The following is a 20,061-nucleotide window of genomic DNA, read 5'->3' on the forward strand; positions in this document are numbered from 1 at the left end:
TCCATTCTTTTTCTTTCTTCTTCTTTCGTATCTGCCCGCCTTCATCAAGTTGAAGATTCTGGCATTTACAAAAGTTCCGGTTTGCTGTTGTGGGGTTTGTTTGGGTAGTCAGTGCCTAACTAAGGGGACTGGACAAGGGGGCTGGGGCCACCCACCCCTATTTCAGGCCTCTTGACAGTGTTGGTAGGCCGTACTTCTTTGTCTTCCTTTCTTTTTTTTCCCTCCCATTTTCAACCCAGATTTTTTTCATCTCTGAAATTCTTACGAAAATGCAGTTTCATATAAAAGTATTTCATTCTATTCTATCAAGTGTCTGAAATCAATAATTTGCGAGCACAGATTATAGACACACCAACCAACCAAACTTGTCATGACTCAGGTTGATACTTCTGAACACAAATAGTAAGGAACGGCTCCAAACATTTTCCATCTTTCTTGGATAGCACTGTAATACCCTACGAGTTTACAATCGCTTTTGCTGGTAGTTTGCCTGGTCAGATAACACTAAAAAGTACATTTGATCTTTCCTGGATAACATTGAAATAAACAATTGTAATTCGGAGGAGTTTACAGTCGATCTTGCTGATAATTATGATTAATTATAACGCTAAACAGTATATTTGATATTCTAACAAGAAGACTGCAGATGCAAATAAATCACTTCAAGAAGGCTGTTTGTTTATTTGTTTCGGATATAAGAAAAAAAATGTTCCTTTGTCATTCTCGTATACAATTGAAATTGATCAGTTTGTTTTCCAAACACACACACACACACACCCGCGCGTGCACGGACAGACACAGAGAGAAACAGACAGACAGACAGACAGAGACAAAGACAGAGAGAGACGGAGACACAGAGAGAGAGACAGAGAGAGACACAGGCAGACAGATTGAGTCAGATAAACAGATAAAGACAGACATTGACAGACAAACCCTCAGGAAGACAAAGAGCACGAATGCATGATCGCTAATTCTTCAGTCGTGATACGTTTAAAAAATATATTTATTTGATTTTTTCTTTAATATCCCAAGCTTCCTCACATGTGCTGCAGCGTGGACCCCCATCGAAGGAAGAGGAAAACAATTCAGCTCCATATGGCAACTTGATCAGCACATCGTTCATCTTTTTTCGTGACCTCCACAATTAGGACATGAGTCGTCGTTTCTGTATCATGACACACATCGGGTGCTGTTCTGGTGACCTGGGAAGCGTGTCCAGTCAGCGACGTTACGTCTTTAGTTGCACTTTGATTGATTAAGGTGATAGAGGTCCATATCGTTAATCAGCGTATGGTACTGACTGCCTTTTGTGACTTCCACGTGCTTGAGGAAGGTATGTGTCAGCTCCGTAATGTAATAATAATAATAATACTGTACATTTATATAGCACCCTTTCTCACTAAGAGCTCAGGGCGCTTTACATGAAAGAAAAATATCACATGTAACATAAAACATTCATGGCCACTCTTTCTCAAAAAACCCTCCCCCCACTCACACTCTCCCTTTCCCACTCTACATACATCCAAAGTGAGCTGACATGGGTGGTGTTGGAGAAAAGGAAGCTGAGAGTACTTATATATAGGTTTTAAAAAGATGAGTCGTTAGTGATGAGCGAAAAGCAGACATAGAATCAGATGCACGGATATGATAAGGAAGGTTCCAGATGTGAGGAGCAGCAAAGAAGAAAGAACGTTCATCATAGGTTCTTGTATTGACGCGAGGAAGTTTCAAAAGGTAACCGTCAGAGAAAGAGCGGAGATTTCTTGTGGGAGTGTAAACACTAATAAGGTCAGAAAAATAAATAGGTCCTGCGGAGTGGAAAGCAGAATAGCAGAGACACGCAACTTTGTATTTAATTCTCGCTTCAATGGGGAGCCAGTGTAGAGTGCGGAGGTGAGGAGAAATGTGATCAGTACGTGGGACTCTGAGAGTCAGACGGGCAGCATTGTTTTGTAGTTTTTGAATTCGCTGAAGAATATCATGTGGACAGCCTATGAGAAGAGAATTACAGTAGTCAATTCGTGACAGCACAAAAGCAGAAATAAGAGTTTTAGTAGATTCAACAGAGAGGTACTGACGGATAGAGTTGATGCGACGAAGTTCACAATTGACTATGTGTATCAGATTTACTACCTGAGCATGCATGCTGAGGTTTGAGTCAAGAATGACTCCAAGGTTCCTTGCTGATTTAGAAAACTGAACTGTGGCATCAACAACTACAATAGAGGCAGAAAAAGAAGTAGATATGGACATTCTTGCAGAGGAAATAATCATAGCCTCAGTTTTATCATCATTCAACTTTAGTTTGTTGAATGTCATCCAGGATTTAACATCGAGAATACAATCCTACATTGACAGAATCAGACTATGTACTTGATTTTGTTCTGCAGACTTTTGTAGCTGAATGCCATCAGCAAAAGAGTGGTGAAGAACAGAATGGCCAGAAATGACATCAGAAAGAGGAGCAGTGTACAGAACGAACAGAACGGGGCCCAGGACAGAGCCTTGTGGCACACCATAGGAGATCAGGGCTGGATCAGACTTAAAGTTACTAACAGAGACAATCTGGATGCGGTTGGATAGGTATGAAGAAAACCAACTCAGAGCTGTTCAGTGAATCTCAAAAACATGTTCAAGTCTGGAAAGGAGTATGCTGTGGTCTATTGTGTCAAACGCTGCCGACAGATCGAGCAAAGTTATCACAGACAGTTTACCTTCATCAACAGACAGTAACAGGTCATTAACTACTTTCAACAAAGCAGTTTCAGTGCTATGGGCAGATCTATATGCTGACTGAAAAGAAGAGAACATGTTGTTTAATGCTAAATGGTCTGAAAGTTGGGAGAGAACAATTTTTTCAATAATTTTGGACACAAAAGCAAGGTTGGATACAGGGCGAAAACTTCTGAGGTCATTGTGATCCAGAGAGGCTTTCTTTTGCAGTGGCTTAACAAGTGCAGTTTTGTATACATCTGGGAAGACACCAGAAATTAAAGAATTATTTATAATTTTTGTAAGTGCAGGCAAAACAACATCCAAACACTCATACAGTAGTGGTGTCGGAAGGGGGTCCAGGTCACATGTTTTTGGAGCAGACTTTTTCAACATACTCAGTACATCTGTCTCTGAAACCGGTGTGAAAGCAACAAAAGGAACACCTTGAAATTCTTTTCCCAAGTGATGTGACACAAGTGACTGTGAATCCAGTTCTTTCCTGAGGTTAACAATTTTTGAGCAGAAAAAAATCTGAAAAGACACTGGGGAGTAATGCACCGGCACACCATCATCATAATGATAATATAATCATTCCCAAGTCAAGTGAAGAAAGTGAAGTCTGCTCAAGAAACGGTGCGTGTCAGCTCCACAATGCGGGTAAAGACCAGCGCATTATAAGAATCATCATTATAATGATTATCATTCCTACTACTACGACTGTCAGGTGTTGCTGTGAGACCTGTAGCAGCAGATGGCGAGGGCAGACATGCCCAGGCACACGGTGCCCATGACCAGCGGGGCAGAAGGATCCCCTGTAGCGTCCACCAGAGGCCCGATGACTGAGCTCGTCACCAGATAGGCCATGGGCAGAGCCGACGTCACCAGAGCCATCGTGGACCCAAAACTGGAGCCGGGTCCGCCACTCTCTTCTCCTCCTGCTGTTTGTTGTCTCCCTTGTCCTTCTTCTGGAGAGAGGTTTTCTGCCTGGGTAAAAAAAAAAAAAAAAAAAAAAAAAAAAAAAAAAAAAAAAAAGGAAAAGAAAAAGGAAAAAAAGTTTCAGTTTCAAAGAGGTGTCATAGCGAGCGAAATGAGCAACAATGTATGCTTAAATCCAAACGCAATGGTCGGGCTTTGAGAGTCTACTTTAGATTTGTACAATACTTAAGACCCCCCCCCTCCCTCCACCCCCCACCGAAACAACCACAACCACCAAACAAATAAACAAACAACACCCCACCCCCCAAAAAACAGAAAAAAAAACAAAAACAACAACAAAGTCTTATGTTATTGGTGTTAGTGGGACGAATGACTGAACTTTTTTCTCCCCAATTTACTTTCAACGTCTTTTGATATAATTACCATCATCATCATCATCATTGTTATGATTATTGTGATTCTCATTCTCCTTCTTCTTATTGTCATTGTATTTTATTTTTATAGGTGGGTCTCATAACTGTTAGTATGCATACGCTTAACAAATTATTTGATAAACAATGTGATTCCTCTGCAACTTGCAGTTCCTCAGTCTATGCCTATTCCACGCGTAACAACATGAATGTGGGCTACCAATATGGAGTCGCAGAATATGATTATGACGACGATAACGACGACGATGAAGATGACAACTGCAATGATGATGATGACGACGATGACGATATATGTACCGGAGCATGATGACAGAGCTGAGTGGCCAGCATGAAAGGCACGGTATGCATTGATAATGATGACAATGACTACAATGACGACGATGAGGATGACGACGATGACGATGGTGATGATGATGATGATAATGACGATAACGACGACGGTGTCAAAGAGGGTGATGACGAAGACGATGTTCGTACCGGGGATGCCAGCTGGCATCAGTGTGTACACTGATGATTATGATGATGATGACGACGACGACGACGATGATGATAGTGATGACGATAATGACGATGAACTGTCTGTGTGGTGTCTGTCTGACAGAGCTAGGCGGCCAGAATGAAGAGCATTGTGTACACTGATAATGACGATGATGACGACAGCGATGATAATGATGATAATGACAACAGTGATGATAATAATGATGATGACGATGACGATGTAAATATACCGGCAGTACCTGACATTGCTGAGTGGCCAGGATGAAGGGCACAGTGTACACTGATGATAATGACGACAATGATGATGATGATGATGATGATAATGACGATAACGACAAGGATGATGACGACAACGATGCTAATGATGATGACGACGACAACGACGATGTATACCTACCGGAGGTACCTGACAGAGCTGAGCGGCCAGGATGAAGATGATGATAATGGTGACAACGACAATGATGATGACGACAACGATGATAATAATAACGACGCCGACAACGACGATGTATACATACGCATTGGTGGTGCCTGTCAAAGCTAAGCGGCCAGGATGAAGATGATGACAATGACGACGACAACGACAAGGATGACGACGATGATGATGATGATGATGATGACGACGATGACGACAACGACGATGTATACATACGAACCGGCGGTGCCTGACAGAGCTGAGTGGCCAGGATGAAGGGCACAGTGTACATGGCCGTTCTGCTGAGGCCGGCCACAGCGGAGCAGGCCACGATGGCGTAGAGACTGGCCGTGTAGCGAGACAGCCACAGCAGAGCCATGAAACACAGGCTGACCAGCACGTACTCCGTCTTGGGGTCTGTTGCGGAGTGACACAAAGTGTTGTTGTTGTTGCTGCTGTTGTTATCATTCTTCTTCTTCTTCTTGTTATTGTTGTTCTTAGCATTACTCACCTTTTCCCTCAGCAATAAGTTCAATTGTGGCAGGTCCACTTCCTTTGCGTTAGCTGTGCTTGACTATGTGTGTATACATATGTATGTGTACATAACTACATGCATGTATATGAATGTGTATTGTGTGTGCGTGTGTTTATGTAAGTTTGTGCCTGCCTATGTGTGCGTATGTGTTAGGGTAGCTGTTAGATACACATGAATGTTAAAATGTACGTATGCAGTGTGTGTGTGTATGTGTGTGCGTGCGTGTGCGTGTGTGTGTAGTCACATTTTGGTGTGTGTATGTAACATAGATATAATGTTTTATGTTAACAAAAGCGTATTTGTAAAGCACCTAGAGCAGATTTCTGGATAGTGTGCTATATAAGTATCCGTTATTATTATTATTACTATTAATAGTATCAGTATTATTAGTAGTATTTGTATTATATTGTTGTAGGTGTTATTATCACTATTAGTATTATCATTTGTATTAGCAGCATCATTATCATTATTGTTATCATAGTTGATGCTGTTGTTAATATTGTTATTATCATTATTGTTGTTGCTTTTATTATCATTATTAGTATTATTAGCAGTTTGCAGTATTCAGTATTACTATTATCGTTATTATCACCATCATCATCATCACTATTGTTATCAATGTCATTTTTATTATTCGCAGCAGACTTTTGAACTCAAATAGACAGAGAGAAGCGTGTTTTTTTTTTCTTTAACCGTCAACTGAGTACATGCAGTAAACTTGGGATCGAGAAACAGAACCGCGCATGGCTGTGTGTGTGTGTGTGTGTGTGTGTGTGTGTGTGTGTGTGTGTGTGTGTGTGTCTCTCTCTCTCTCTCTCTTTGTGTGTGTGTGTGTGTGTGTGTGTGTTGTCGTTGTTGTTGTAGTTGTTTGTAGGGAACAGCGTGTCTGAACGCAGCCTTACTGATGGCAGCCAGCACTTTGTTCTGGAGCAGCGCCGCGGCAACGTAGGCCACGTTCAGAATGAGGAAACACAGCGATGCCGTGCGGACCCCTTGCTGGTACAGCCAGTACTCCGCGCTGCCTGCTTCCGCCTCGGGGTCACCTGCAGCCACAAACTCACCCTTATATACTGTTTTTTTTCTCCTCAAAATACAAACACCACAAAATGACCCTTTCTCACATACAAAGACAAAAAACTCACCCCTAAACACTGCCTTTCCGTTCGTTCGTTCGTTCGTTTATTTATTTATAGTCTGTTCATCTAAGATGATGATATTAGACTGAAAATAACTGATATTATTATGTTTTTTTATTTTTATATTATTATCATTCCTATCATAATGATGATTGTTAGTATTAATTAGAAATCGACATTTCTGGATATTCGAATGAAAAAGGGGGAGGTTGAAGTGGAGGGGAGGGGGGGGGCAAGGGGGAGGGGACTAAGAAAGGAAGAGAGAGAGAGAGAGAGAGAGAGAGAGAGAGAGAGAGAGAGAGAGAGAGAGAGAGAGAGAACAGAATGTGGAAAAGATAGAGTACAAAATCTAAAATGGAGAGGGTGATTATCAGTGATTGGAGAAAGAAAAAACGTAATATTGTTATGGTGTGTGTGAGAGGCGGGACGGGGGAAGCTGGATTAGGACACACACACAAAAAAAAATCAATAATCAAATATTGTATGCACTACTTCTGTAGATTATTATTTGAAAAGAGGTTCATGTGGGGACCTACAATAAACAACCAACTGGTCTATATAACACATAACTTGCTAACTTTAATAAAGAACAGTTTGAAATATATAACGTTTTCCAAAAGATGTTAACATTTGAAACTGGTAACACTTGTTCCGTAATTTCTGAAGGCAAAAAAGGTTTCATTACTAAACAGCGGGTTAAAACGTGCTCTACCGTTAAACGTCCCTTGCAAATGCTTTCAATATTTTCACAATATTTTGTGTATGGGGCATTTAGTAATAACCTAAATGCCATGCTCTTAACAGACCTTCCAGTTCTTTTAGCATTTAATAAGGCAGAAGTGTTAACTTCTAAAGACAGAAAGGAATTTTGCATATTTCTTTCAACAGTATTACACATTTCAGATGATGATAAACGATGAGGAAGTTCAATTGCATTTAAAGCGTTTTTAGCTCCAAGCTTTGTAAGATGATCCGCACGTTCATTAGAGAAAAGCCCACAGTGTGAGGGAATCCAGCACGTTTTAATATTAGTTCCTCTCATTTGAATACAGTGAATCAAAAATCTTATTTAAAATATGATGTTATAATTAATGTTCGTACAACCTGATTTGATAGACTGCAGAACTGATTTTGAATCGACACAAAATAAAACATTAATCAAGTTTAGGGGCAGATCAATTAGATATGTTAATGCCACAAGGATGGCAATTAATTCAGCTGTAAAAATTGAGAAGCCCTTTCTAATATGATATGACTTCAATTTTCAAAGCAGGAATTGCATATCCAGAACCAGCGAACTGATTTTCTAGAACAGAACCGTCTGTATATATTTTTAACTTGTCTGAAACATACCCCAACCACTTAAAAACACTGCCTTTCCCTCATCACAAACTCACCCTTATACAAAGCCTTTCCCACTTCACACAAAGTCACCCTCCGCCTTCCCTACATCACACAACCTCACCCTTATACACAGCCTTCCCCAGAACATCGGCCAGGGTGACGGTGAAGACGAAGATGCCGCAGCCAGTGAAGAAGACCACCAGCCAGACCACCAGCAGTTTGACCCTGACGCCGCTGGCCACACCGCTGCCGCCTCTGCCCGCCGCCGCCGCCTCCGACTGCTCGGGGATGGCGTCGTAGCGAGGAGCGTCGTGCAGTGAGGGGCGGAGCTTGTCGTTTTCCGGGTGGTTAGGGTGCAGCGTGTGCAGGTGGTGGGACTGGGACAGGCTCGTGCTCATGCTCAGGTGCATGAAGGACCGTTCCACCTGAAAGCCAGATAATGAACCCTCTTAAAAAAAAAAAAAAAAAAAAAAAAAAATCTACATCGGATGCTGCTGACCACTTGTTTCATTTTGGGGTGGTTAGTAGGTTAAGGCATACACGCGAAGCTTTATCACATTCATCCTGATAACTGAATTTCGTTGAGGATGGGAATAAACAACAACAAACAAACAAACAAAAATACATTGGCACTGACCACCTTTCATTTCAAAGGAAGTAGGATAGGACTAAACATTCAGCCTGAGAACTGAATTTCGTTGAGGATGGAAAAAACAACATTGGCACTGACCACCTTTCATTTCAAAGGAAGTAGGATAGGCCTACATGTGAAGCGTTGTCAGAGTCAGCCTGGAGATTCTTCTTCTTATTTGTTCGTGGGGTTGCTCCCACGTTTACTCGTATATACACAAGTTGGCTTTTACGTGAATGGCCGTTTTCAACCCACCATGAAGGCAGCCACACTCCGTTTTCCGGGGACGGGTGAGCGTCAGCTAGTATTGTGGAGTGAAGACCTTACCTATTTAGACGCGGAATGGAAGGAACAAACCCACACATCCCCTTGATCTGTTGTCCTCGAAAATAAAGAATTTTGTCTCTAACCTAGTCTAGTCTTAGTCTAGTCTAGTCTAGTGAAGTCTAGCCTAGCCTAGCCTAGCCTAGTCTAGTCTAGTTTTGTCTCTTGTTTTCTCTCGTCTCGTCTCGTTTTGTATTGTCTTCTCACGTTTCGTCTTGTTTCGTTATGTCCTAGCCTAGTCTCTTAGTATCGTTGTCTCTGTTCTCTCGTCTCGTCTCGTTTTGTATTGTCTTCTCACGTTTCGTCTTGTTTCGTTATGTCTTGCCCTGCTCCCTCTCGTCCCGTCTCGTCTTCTCTCGTCTCGTCTCTTCTTCTCTCGTCTCGTCTCGTCTTCTCTCGTCTCGTCTTGTTTCGTTATGTCTCGTCTTGTCCTGTCCTCACCTGTCTCATCTCGTCTTGTCTTGTTTCGTCATATCTCGTCTTGCCTTGTCTTGCCGTGTCCTCTCCTGTCTCGTCTTGTCTTGTCTTGTCTTGCCCTGTCCTCTCCTGTCTCATTTCATCTTGTCTTGTCTTGTCTTGCCCTGTCCTCTCCTGTCTCATCTTGTCTTGTCTTGCCCTGTCCTCTCCTGTCTCATCTTGTCTTGCCCTGTCCTCTCCTGTCTCATTTCATCTTGTCTTGTCTTGTCTTGCCCTGTCCTCTCCTGTCTCATCTTGTCTTGCCCTGTCCTCTCCTGTCTCATTTCATCTTGTCTTGTCTTGTCTTGCCCTGTCCTCTCCTGTCTAATCTTGTCTTGTCTTGCCCTGTCCTCTCCTGTCTCATCTTGTCTTGTCTAGTCTTGCCCTGTCCTCTCCTGTCTAATCTCGTCTTGTCTTGTCTTGCCCTGTCCTCTCCTGTCTAATCTTGTCTTGTCTAGTCTTGCCCTGTCCTCTCCTGTCTTATCTCGTCTTGTCTAGTCTTGCCCTGTCCTCTCCTGTCTAATCTCGTCTTGTCTTGTCTTGCCCTGTCCTCTCCTGTCTAATCTTGTCTTGTCTTGTCTTGCCCTGTCCTCTCCTGTCTCATCTCGTCTTGTCTTGTCTTGCCCTGTCCTGTCTCGTACCGACCTGAGTGGAGTTGGTCATCAGGGCCTCGGCAGGTGTCATGGTGGCAAAGAAGACGTTCTCCGCGGGGTCCGTCCTCAGCTTGAGAGAGGACCCTCGCCAGCTCTCCCCCAACGTCCTCCCGCCATCTCCAAGCCTGCCCCCCTCCCCATCCTCCTCCCCTTCCTCCTCCTCCTCCTCCTCATCGCAGTTCGGCTCCAGGAGGAACTGACCGGTGGTCAGGTGCTGGGGGATAACCTGGGAAAGGGAGGGTGTGGACAGCAGGGAGCACGTGCAGCACGCGATGGTCTGAAGAATGAGGATGGACAGCTGGACCACAGCCTGACTGCAGATTGGGTTTCTGTCGTAAAGAAACAAAGAAAAAAAAAAAGCGTAACCGTACTCATTATGATACACATGCAACGTCAGTTAAAAAAAAAAGAAGAAAACAACAACAAAAAACAAAAACAAACGTGTGGCCGTATTCATGATAATACACATGCAACGTTAGTTTAAAGAAAAACGTGTGGCCGTATTCATGATAATACACATGCAACGTCAGTTTAACTCACTCAGTACGGCCAGTCCTCTCTTCTCCTCTACACAGACCCCTCGGATGTCCAGTGGGTGTCTGAATGACCCAACCTTTAGCTTCCGTCGTCAGAATTGTGGTATTCTTTGTCAACATTCACCTCTTCAGTATAAGAGCCTTCCACGTGCAATATTTTGATGGTGGTAATTGGGGTGAAACGCTGTTAACGTCGTCTCTTTCGCCGTTCGTATGGAGAGAATTAAAGAAAAACGTGCGGCCGTATTCATGATAATAAACATGCAACGTCAGTTTAAAGAAAAACGTGCGGCCGTATTCATGATAATACACATGCAACGTCAGTTATAAGAAAAAAAATGTGGTCGTATTCATAGTAATACACATGCAATGTCAGTTTAAAAAAAAAGTGTATAATAATACTACACATAGCAATGTCAGTCCTGTCCCGCAACACACAACACACGTCACGCACGCAAAAGGAAGTCGCCCGTGCACTAACACTGACTCAACACAATGAAGTAGGCAGGTAGACAGACAGCGAGGCAGACAGACATACAGAAACACAAGCAAAGAGGCACACACACACACACACACACACACACGTCTTCTTTGCCACCATGACATCTGCCGAGGCCTGATATCACTCAAAGTGAAAAGACGTTAAACTAAATCAAAGAAAGAACACACACACACACACGCACACAAACACACGCACCCCCTACAATCCGCCCCCCTCCCCATCCCCACCCTCTTACACACACAGAACCACCACCGCCAACAACAACACAACAACCACCACCGCCAACAACAACACAACCACCACCACTACCAACCACAACAACAGAAACCACCACACTCACACATCAGGCAGCAAAGCCCCGAGATCCACCAGGCCGAACAAGGACGTGGTGCAGCCCCCCAGCGCCCCAAGGAACACCCCGATGACCAGCAGCGACACGTGGTCAGCAGGTGCGCTGTGGGTCAGCATCAAGGCCTTGACCGCCGAGTTGCTCAAGTCAAAGGCGAAGTCAGTGAAGACGAACCCTGCCATGGACACCAGCACGGGAAAAGGGACGCCCATCATGTGGCTGACCATCGCACTCACGCTGCTCAGACCGCCCGATTCCTCGGCCACACCTGAGGGGACTTGCGACTCGTTGGACGTCGGAAAGTACGTGTCAACAACGCCGGAGAAAACACTCTGGTTGTTGTTGTTGTTGTTGTTTAGCAGAGAGCTGTTGTAGTTGCTTGAATCTGAACCATTGCTGCTGCTGGCACGATCGGAAATGTTCACGGAGTTGGCCGTAGTGGTGGAAGGTTGAGCATCCCAAGCGGACAGAACGGCGGCGGAGAGATTCAAACACAGGCCCAGCAATCCCACGCAGAAGGCGGCGACGGTGGTTGGCTTTTTGCGACTTTGTGGAGTGAGACCTCTGTCGGCGAGCCATCCTACCAGCGGCACGAAGGCCAGACCGCAGGCTGCCGACAACACACCTGGCAACGTCAGCAAGTAGGTGGGGCATCCTAACGCCTGCAACACAGCACGGAATCTGGTCACCATGCTGAATGAACGAATGAATGATATGGATACTTATATAGCGCCCATCGTCGTTTGGAGACCAAGCTCAAGCTCTAAGCGCTTGACAAACTCGGGATGATCATTTTCCACAAATGAACAGGCTACCTACCTGGGTAGAGCCGACTGACGGCTGCCATTGGGCGTTCATCATTCGTTTCCTGTATCATTCAGTCAGATTTCAGGTACGCTCACATACACACTCAGACAGACATGTAACATTTTACATGTATGACCGTTTTGTTTATTTCCTCCGCCATGTAGGCAGCCACACTCCGTTTTCGGGGGTGTGCATGCATCGCTTTAACCACTCGCCTATTGCGCCCGTCGGTCACCGTGCCGCGAAGAATCTGAAGAGTTGAAAATGTCATATTATACGACAGTCATACCATCTTTTGTATCCCTTGACTTCTGCTGCTGTTGTCGTCGGGGCAGACAACTGCAAGTCACTCTCTTCCAATGCAGCCTCTTTGTGTGACGTGACCATATTGTCATTGTCAATGGCCTAGCCGACCGCACAAGACTATAAATTATGTGACCTTCATCAGGGAATTTACGAAGTTTGGTATTCTGGTGTTTATGGCCTACATCTTAAAGGGTGGACAGTATTTAGAAGACTTGTGGCTGTCGAGCTTTTAAAAAGAATTATTGATTTTTAAAACATATATTATTGTATGTAATTGTAATACTTGAACAAATTTCTTTTTCCCATGATTATCATGATTAATTGTGATTCTGATGCGTCAGAGCTTCCAGCATAGAGGAGTAACACTACTACTTCTACTGCTACTACTACTACTGCTACAACTACTGCTACCACTTCTACTATGATGATGATGCTAATAATCATATAAATAATGATGATGATAAATCATCATTATTATTCCTATTCTGAGTAAAAATGCAGCAGGTGCTGCTGCTGATAAACAATCAATAGTCTTATTCTTATTTTTGTCTCACCTGTAAAAGCGGCATGGTGTTGAGGGTGCTGAAAACGGCCATGGCCTCGCTGGCCATCAGACCGGCAGACAGGGCCACCTTTCGCTTCAGGGTCAGGGTGCCAGCGGCCTTGTCCGTGACACTGCTGCTACTGCTGGCCTTTCCTCCTCCACCAGAGCCGTGCAGCAGGGACACGGTATCATCGTCAGCTGCTACGCGGGCCGAGAGAGGTGCCATGCTGCCCTGCCTTGTGGATGGTCTGCTGTGTGCTGTGACCAAGAGTCTGGAACCCGAAGGTAACAGCTGCTGCTGCTAGAACTGTCGGAAATCTTCTGTTCTGTTGAGAACATTAATCTACTTGAGAACGTTGATGTTGTTGACTTTTTACATTCATTATCAGTTGTTTCGCTTGTCAGTTTAACGACTTCTCTTTTACGAAGTCCTTTAAGTAATTTCCTGTAATTGTATTTAGATTTATTTTTTTTCAAATTTCACCCACATTTGCCCAGTTTCCCCCAACCCTCCATTCATTCACATCTCCCACCCCTTCTAACCAATAATACTCAAATGTATTCATAAATACTCTAACAAAATGTCTTCAATCACCGATATGTGTGACGGGGCATTAAACAAAATTCCTTCTCCTCCTTAATCTACTTGCTACTTGGGCTCATTTGGAGACACACACACACTCTCTCTCTTTCTCTCTCTCTCTCTCACACACACACACACACACCAGTTTCCATCGCTTAAAGAGGCGAGAAAATAATTTTCTTGGCCAGATGTTAATTCTTGAATGACCCAGTTACACAGCAAGATGTAAGTAATAACGCTTTGGTATGCTGACTTCGTAAAGGAGTGTTTACATTAAAAAAATTAAAATTCTGGCTGGTCAATTTTTGTTGTTGATGTGCAGCCTTGTTGGGTTTTAGTTACAGATAGCCTTGGCTTACGACTTTCATGTTTTTCATTTATGGAAATGTTTTGTTTTCCTTTTTGGTTTTAATACTTGCGATTGTGTTTTGGGCTTTCTCTGTCATTATAAAGTACAGGGCAATATATTTTCGGTTGTCTATTTGAAAAGTCGATTTGAGACAGAATAAGTGGTGTATAATGTCTGTTAAACCGCTTCACGTAAGCATATTTCACAGCCCTGTTCTGGCTCTTTTTTTTGTTTTTTGTTTGTTATTACTGAAAAATAAATAAGTGAATACATTAAACCTTCTGCGTGATTTCTGTATGGCCTTATCAAATAGTATAATTCTTATACATGGTTTCCCAAAGGCCTTATCAATCAGTACAAATCATTGCTCAACATGTAACATGCAGCGACTTCCTCATATGAATAGATACTTCTGTACCACAGATACCGAAAATGAGTGATAATTCTCGTTTAAATTTTTACATCAGAACGAGCTGAATTACCTGTGGGGGGAAAAGTTAAAGAACCCCCCCCCAAAAAAAAAACACCTGAAATACAGAACTGACATACTGTGCCGTTTACACCAGTGCCATTCAGTTTACAAAACAGTTTTGCGTGCCATGTCTAGCGTCATGAAGATCGTCTTTTTATTTATGTATTTTGTTAACGTCAAACAATATAGCACTATGCCAAAGTTGACAAAAGCCAGGATATTATAAATGTCCTGAAACAAAACTCAAGGCCTGATCACTGATCAGAGCGTAAGGTTTATGCGCAGGTCAGACACTGTATTTGTGTGAGTGTTTTAATAATAATAATAATGGATACTTATATAGCACACTATCCAGAAATCTGCTCTAGGTGCTTTACAAAAACGCTTTTGATAACATAAAACATTATATCTATGTTACATACACACACCAAAATGTGACCACACACACACTCACACACGCACGCACGCACACACACACACTGCATACATACATTTTAACATACATGTGTATCTAACAGCTACACTAACACATACGCACACATAGGCAGGCACAAACTTACATAAACACACGCACACACAATACACATTCATATACATGCATGTAGTTGTGGACCTGCCACAACTGAACTTATTGCTGAGGGAAAAGGTGAGTTTTGAGACGAGATTTAAAAGATGTCAGGGAATCAGTGTTTTGTTGTTTGTTTTTTTTCTTTCGATGATGTGGTTTTGCGTAAATAGATCAAACTGAAACTGAAACTATCAAAACAAGATTCCCGACTCCACCACGTTTTTTTTTTGACACACACAAAATACCCGTTGGTTCCCTTCATGACGCACTGGTGATTTTTGGACATAACATAATAAAAACTGATGTATGTTTCTCACATACGTTATCGACAGCGAAATCATATGTATACAAAAACAGAATCAACAAAATAAAACCAACATTACAAATGTTCGTAAAAGATCTCAAGCAGACATAATTATGAAGTCGACAAGTATGCTTTTTACATAACTATGGAACATAACAAAAACCAACATTACAAATGTTCGTAAAAGATCTCAAGCAGACATAATTATGAAGTCGACAAGTATGCTTTTTACATAACTATGGAGCATAACAAATTTGTGCAAAAAAAAGGGTCTCTTTATAAATGTTTAGTACAAGATTTTTTTTTTTTAAATGACACCATGAAACTATATTATTGAATATATATTGTTATGTTTACATTATGTTGTTGTGAACTTGTCAGTATTTTAGAACATCATTATGTCTTTACCCTTTTTACCTTTTTATTCACAAAGTATATAAATTTTGTTACCTGCTAACCTTTGTCTGAATAAAAAAAAAAATGTTGAAAAAAAGAGAAAAAAAAGAAAAAGAAAACGAGGGGGCGGGGGGCGTACCTCTAGATGGTGTCACTCTTCTGGACAATACCGACGTTGCTGTTGCTGCTGGTGTTGCTGTAGCTGCCGATGTTGTTGTAGCTGCTAGCAGTGTCGCTCTCGCTGGTTCCCGCTTTCTGCTCCTCAGTGCTGGTCTGCCGTGGCTGAGGCCGGCGTCGCGGGTTTTTTTATTGATGGTGCTCGATTCGTCACGCTTTGCTTCAGGGACGGTCCTGTGACGTGTGCATCGACGTCACTCATCACTGATGTGTCATTGGACGCTTCCTACCTCCCCCCCGCATCCTCCCCTCCCCCTCGCCCCATCCTACGCTGTGTGTGTGTGTGTGTGTGTGTGAATTTTTAAAAACTGTAGCTTATATTAGCTTTTTTTTCTCGTTTACTTTTTGTTTGCCTTTGTAATGCGACCTTTGTTGCATACGGTCAGCAACCTCTTCCCCCCCCCCCCCCCCCCCAGCCCCCCTCTAACTCCACACCCACCGTATCACGTTCACTTCCCTCCTTGTCATGATGTCCGGGCACTGAGTCACATGATTCGTAATGAGGAGGAAGGTGGCAGAATGGTTAAGACGCTTATCTGCCAACACAGGTGACATGAGCGTCTAGGTTCGAATCCAGGTCTCTCGCCATTTCTCCCCAAGTTTTGACAAGAAAAACCAAACTGAGCGTCTACGGGGATACATCGCGGACATCGTTATTCAAAAGATACTCCCTTGATCTCGCTCCTCGTTTCCTTCCGTTCTGAATGAAGTCAACAACCACAACAACAACAAACCGGACAACCTGCGGAGATCGGCGTCATGCACATTGTCACACACACACACACACACACACACACGACACGAACACACACATACACACACAAACACACGACACGAACACACATACACAACACACACACACACACACACACACGCAAACACACGACACGAACACACACATACACAACACACACACACACACACACACGCACACACACACACGAACACACACATACAAACAACACAACACAACACACACACACATACACACACACCCCGCCGCCTACCCCTCCCACACACACAACATCCGATGTGGCCAAGAGCAGGGGCTTGAACCCGTCACGCCCCACTTTCGGCATCTGGGTGCCTTGCGGTACTGATGGGCTTACTTTGTCCTGCAAATGATCCGGTCGACTGTGGTGAATGAATTTACTGCAAGTATGTCTCGCAATTAACACACGCACAGTTTGAAAGTATCCAGATAAAACTGGCGGCTGAGACTGATGCAATAAAAAAAACTTTCTCTTTTTTGGGGGGGTAGGAGGGGTGGGGGTGGGGTCGGGCTGGGGGCTTAGTTTGTGTGTGTGTGTGTGTGTGTGTGTGTGTGTTCAACAACCACCAAAGTCTCCCACTGTCAGTCTAAGGGGGGCTGCAAATGCCGTGAACATGTACATGTATGCACGTTTCTACTGGTTGTTAATTGTTGATGACTGAGCGCCTTTAGCTAGGCAGCAGTCTTTCGGCTCTGTCGTCCATGTAGCCTATATAAGGCAGCGTGTTGTGCAAATCAATGACCCCGTGTTCGCAAAGCGCTTTGGGTTTGGTCTTTGACTGTGATGAAAGGTGCTACATAAGTGCTGATGATAATAAGAAGAATAAGAATGATGATAATACTGATAATAATAACAACAATGACAACAGTAATATTGTAATAATGATAATAATAATGATGATAATAATAATGATAATACGTAGTAGTAGTAGCAGAAGAAGAAGACGACGAAGAATTGATAATGATAATGATGATAATAATGATACCAACTATGGGCACACCCGACCCCTGCCTTTCCCCTCCTAAGAAAAAAAGAATAATCCTATCATTTAACGACATTACTTGATCACTACAACAACCCCACCCCATCCAAAATCATCTTATCATTTAGCGACATTACGTGATCGCATCGCTATCGCATCGGTCTCTACAGTCACAAGCGACGCTGCTTGGTCCAAGCAGACAGCCCAGTTAGACATTAGATCGGATATACTCTATCCATGGTCAGCCATGACCGAAGGAGGCCTACTACTACTTGATCAGCACAACAAACCCACCCCATCCAAAATCATCTTATCATTCAGCGACATTACGTGATCACCACAACAACCCCACCCCATCCAAAATCATCTTATCATTCAGCGACATTACTTGATCACCACAACAACCCCACCCCATCCAAAATCATCTTATCATTTAGTGACATTACGTGATCACCACAACAACCCCACTCCAACCAAAATCATCTTATCATTCAGCGACATTACGTGATCACCACAACAACCCCACTCCATCCAAAATCATCTTATCATTCAGCGACATTACTTGATCACCACAACAACCCCACCCCATCCAAAATCATCTTATCATTCAGCGACATTACGTGATCACCACAACAACCCCACTCCATCCATTGTGTTACCGTACAGAACATGGCATGATTCTTTTCCATAAGATAATGGCTTAACCCTTTCAACGCCAATCAATTTCGAGTACAAAATTCCCTTGTGGTATAAACACAGAAAAGACAGTGGCTAAGAATAGCTGGGGATTCCCCCTGCGATGTATAGAAAATATGGCCTATCCTACCACCGAACATTAAGAGCAGTAGGTTCATGGATAACAGGCCAATGAATGGTCACCTTTCAGTGACATAGGTCCTCTACCACGTCTGTGCATAAATGCGAGATTGGCGGTGAAAGAGTTAAACGTAATACCACAGCAGCTAACCATCACCAAATCGTTGTTTGTTTTTTTTGTTTTGTTTTTTTTTGTGTGTGTACACACAAACACACACGTTGGTACATACACTCATACTTAAGTGCACACACATACACATACACACACACTGCAGGATATCTTAAGAAAATAATAATGAAATAAAATGATTGTCCCAGTGAATTCGTATCCGCTGTGTCTCGGGTTCGGCATGGGAAAATGACGCTCAGTCCTCTCCCTACCGCCGTTGTAACCTTCCCCAACAGAACTCAGATAGCCTACACATTCACACCAGCGTGGAGTGAGAAGGCCTGGAGAAAAGTACCTTTCTCAAGGACAAAACACCATTCCGAAACGGCGCTTGGAGTGAGAAAACCCGGGGAAAAGTACCTTTCCCAAGGACAAAACACTGTGCCGAAACGGCGCTTGGAGCGAGAAAACCCGGAGAAAAGTACCTTTCCCAAGGACACAACACTGTGCCGAAACGGCGCTTGAAGCGAGAAAACCCGGGGAAAAGTACCTTTCCCAAGGACAAAACACCATTCCGAAACGGCGCTTGGAGTGAGAAAACCCGGAGAAAAGTACCTTTCCCAAGGACACAACACCATGTCGGAACGGCCAGCTTCGAAACCTGATCACTGGGTTAGTTGTTCAACGCCCAACAGACTCTACCAGACTCTATTGCGTCTCCTGTGGTATCTATAGACGGATTATGTGTGTACACCTGTTTAACACTAAGATATTCAACTTGCGCATAAGCTTCAACTCTTCTTCTTCTTCTTCCATTTGAGTATCCACAATCATCAGATTGATTTCGCAATACTATTATAATTAGCTGTTATAATAGCTAAAAGTTATGGGTTTTTATTGCATGTTTTTTTTGCGGGGACCATCAAAATCATCGAGCCAGGTGTGATCTCAGAAGCAGTGAAAAAGCCAAGCTATTTTTTAAGGTGAAAGTTGGCAGGACCAGCAGTAGCTTACGAGAAACGTATTTTCTTTCTTCAGTTTAACGTGTTTTAACTCAGTGATGTTAGACGTGTAGTATGTGTGTGTGTGTGTGTGTGTGTGTGTGTGTGTGTGTGTGTGTGAGTGTGAGTGTGTGTGTGTGTGAATCACCTAACAACATAATTAGGGAGGGGAGAGGCCTGGGAGGCAGGGTGGAGGGGGGATATAGCCGGAGAGAGACAGAGACAGTGAGAGCATGACATTTTTGCGTGTTTGACAGCTTCTATACAGAACTGGTCAGAACCAGGTAAGTAAATCCCCTAAACAGCGCAGATCCCTAACATGGTCAGCCATAGTGACCTTGTCCGCACACACGGCGTAGTAGCGTCTGATTGTCCATACACACTGCCGTTAAATTTGAGATAAATCAGGGTTA

The 20,061-nt window shown here is 43.3% G+C and overlaps 1 protein-coding gene across 1 annotated transcript; it reads right to left on the reverse strand.

The window, feature by feature from the left end:
- On the reverse strand, nt 1-16,092 carry LOC143294593 (uncharacterized). Its single transcript, XM_076605967.1, has 8 exons — nt 15,930-16,092; nt 13,129-13,390; nt 11,453-12,123; nt 10,067-10,403; nt 8,132-8,435; nt 6,433-6,573; nt 5,237-5,412; nt 1-3,699 (listed from the first exon to the last, which is right to left on the reverse strand). Exons 2-8 carry the CDS (start codon nt 13,342-13,344, stop codon nt 3,436-3,438), a joined length of 2,109 nt encoding a protein of 702 aa, XP_076462082.1. The 5' UTR covers nt 13,345-13,390; nt 15,930-16,092; the 3' UTR covers nt 1-3,435.
- Nucleotides 16,093-20,061: the final 3,969 nt, after the last annotated feature.

The sequence above is a fragment of the Babylonia areolata genome, chromosome 20 (assembly GCF_041734735.1).
Source record: "Babylonia areolata isolate BAREFJ2019XMU chromosome 20, ASM4173473v1, whole genome shotgun sequence".
NCBI classification, from domain to species: Eukaryota; Metazoa; Mollusca; class Gastropoda; order Neogastropoda; family Buccinidae; genus Babylonia; species Babylonia areolata.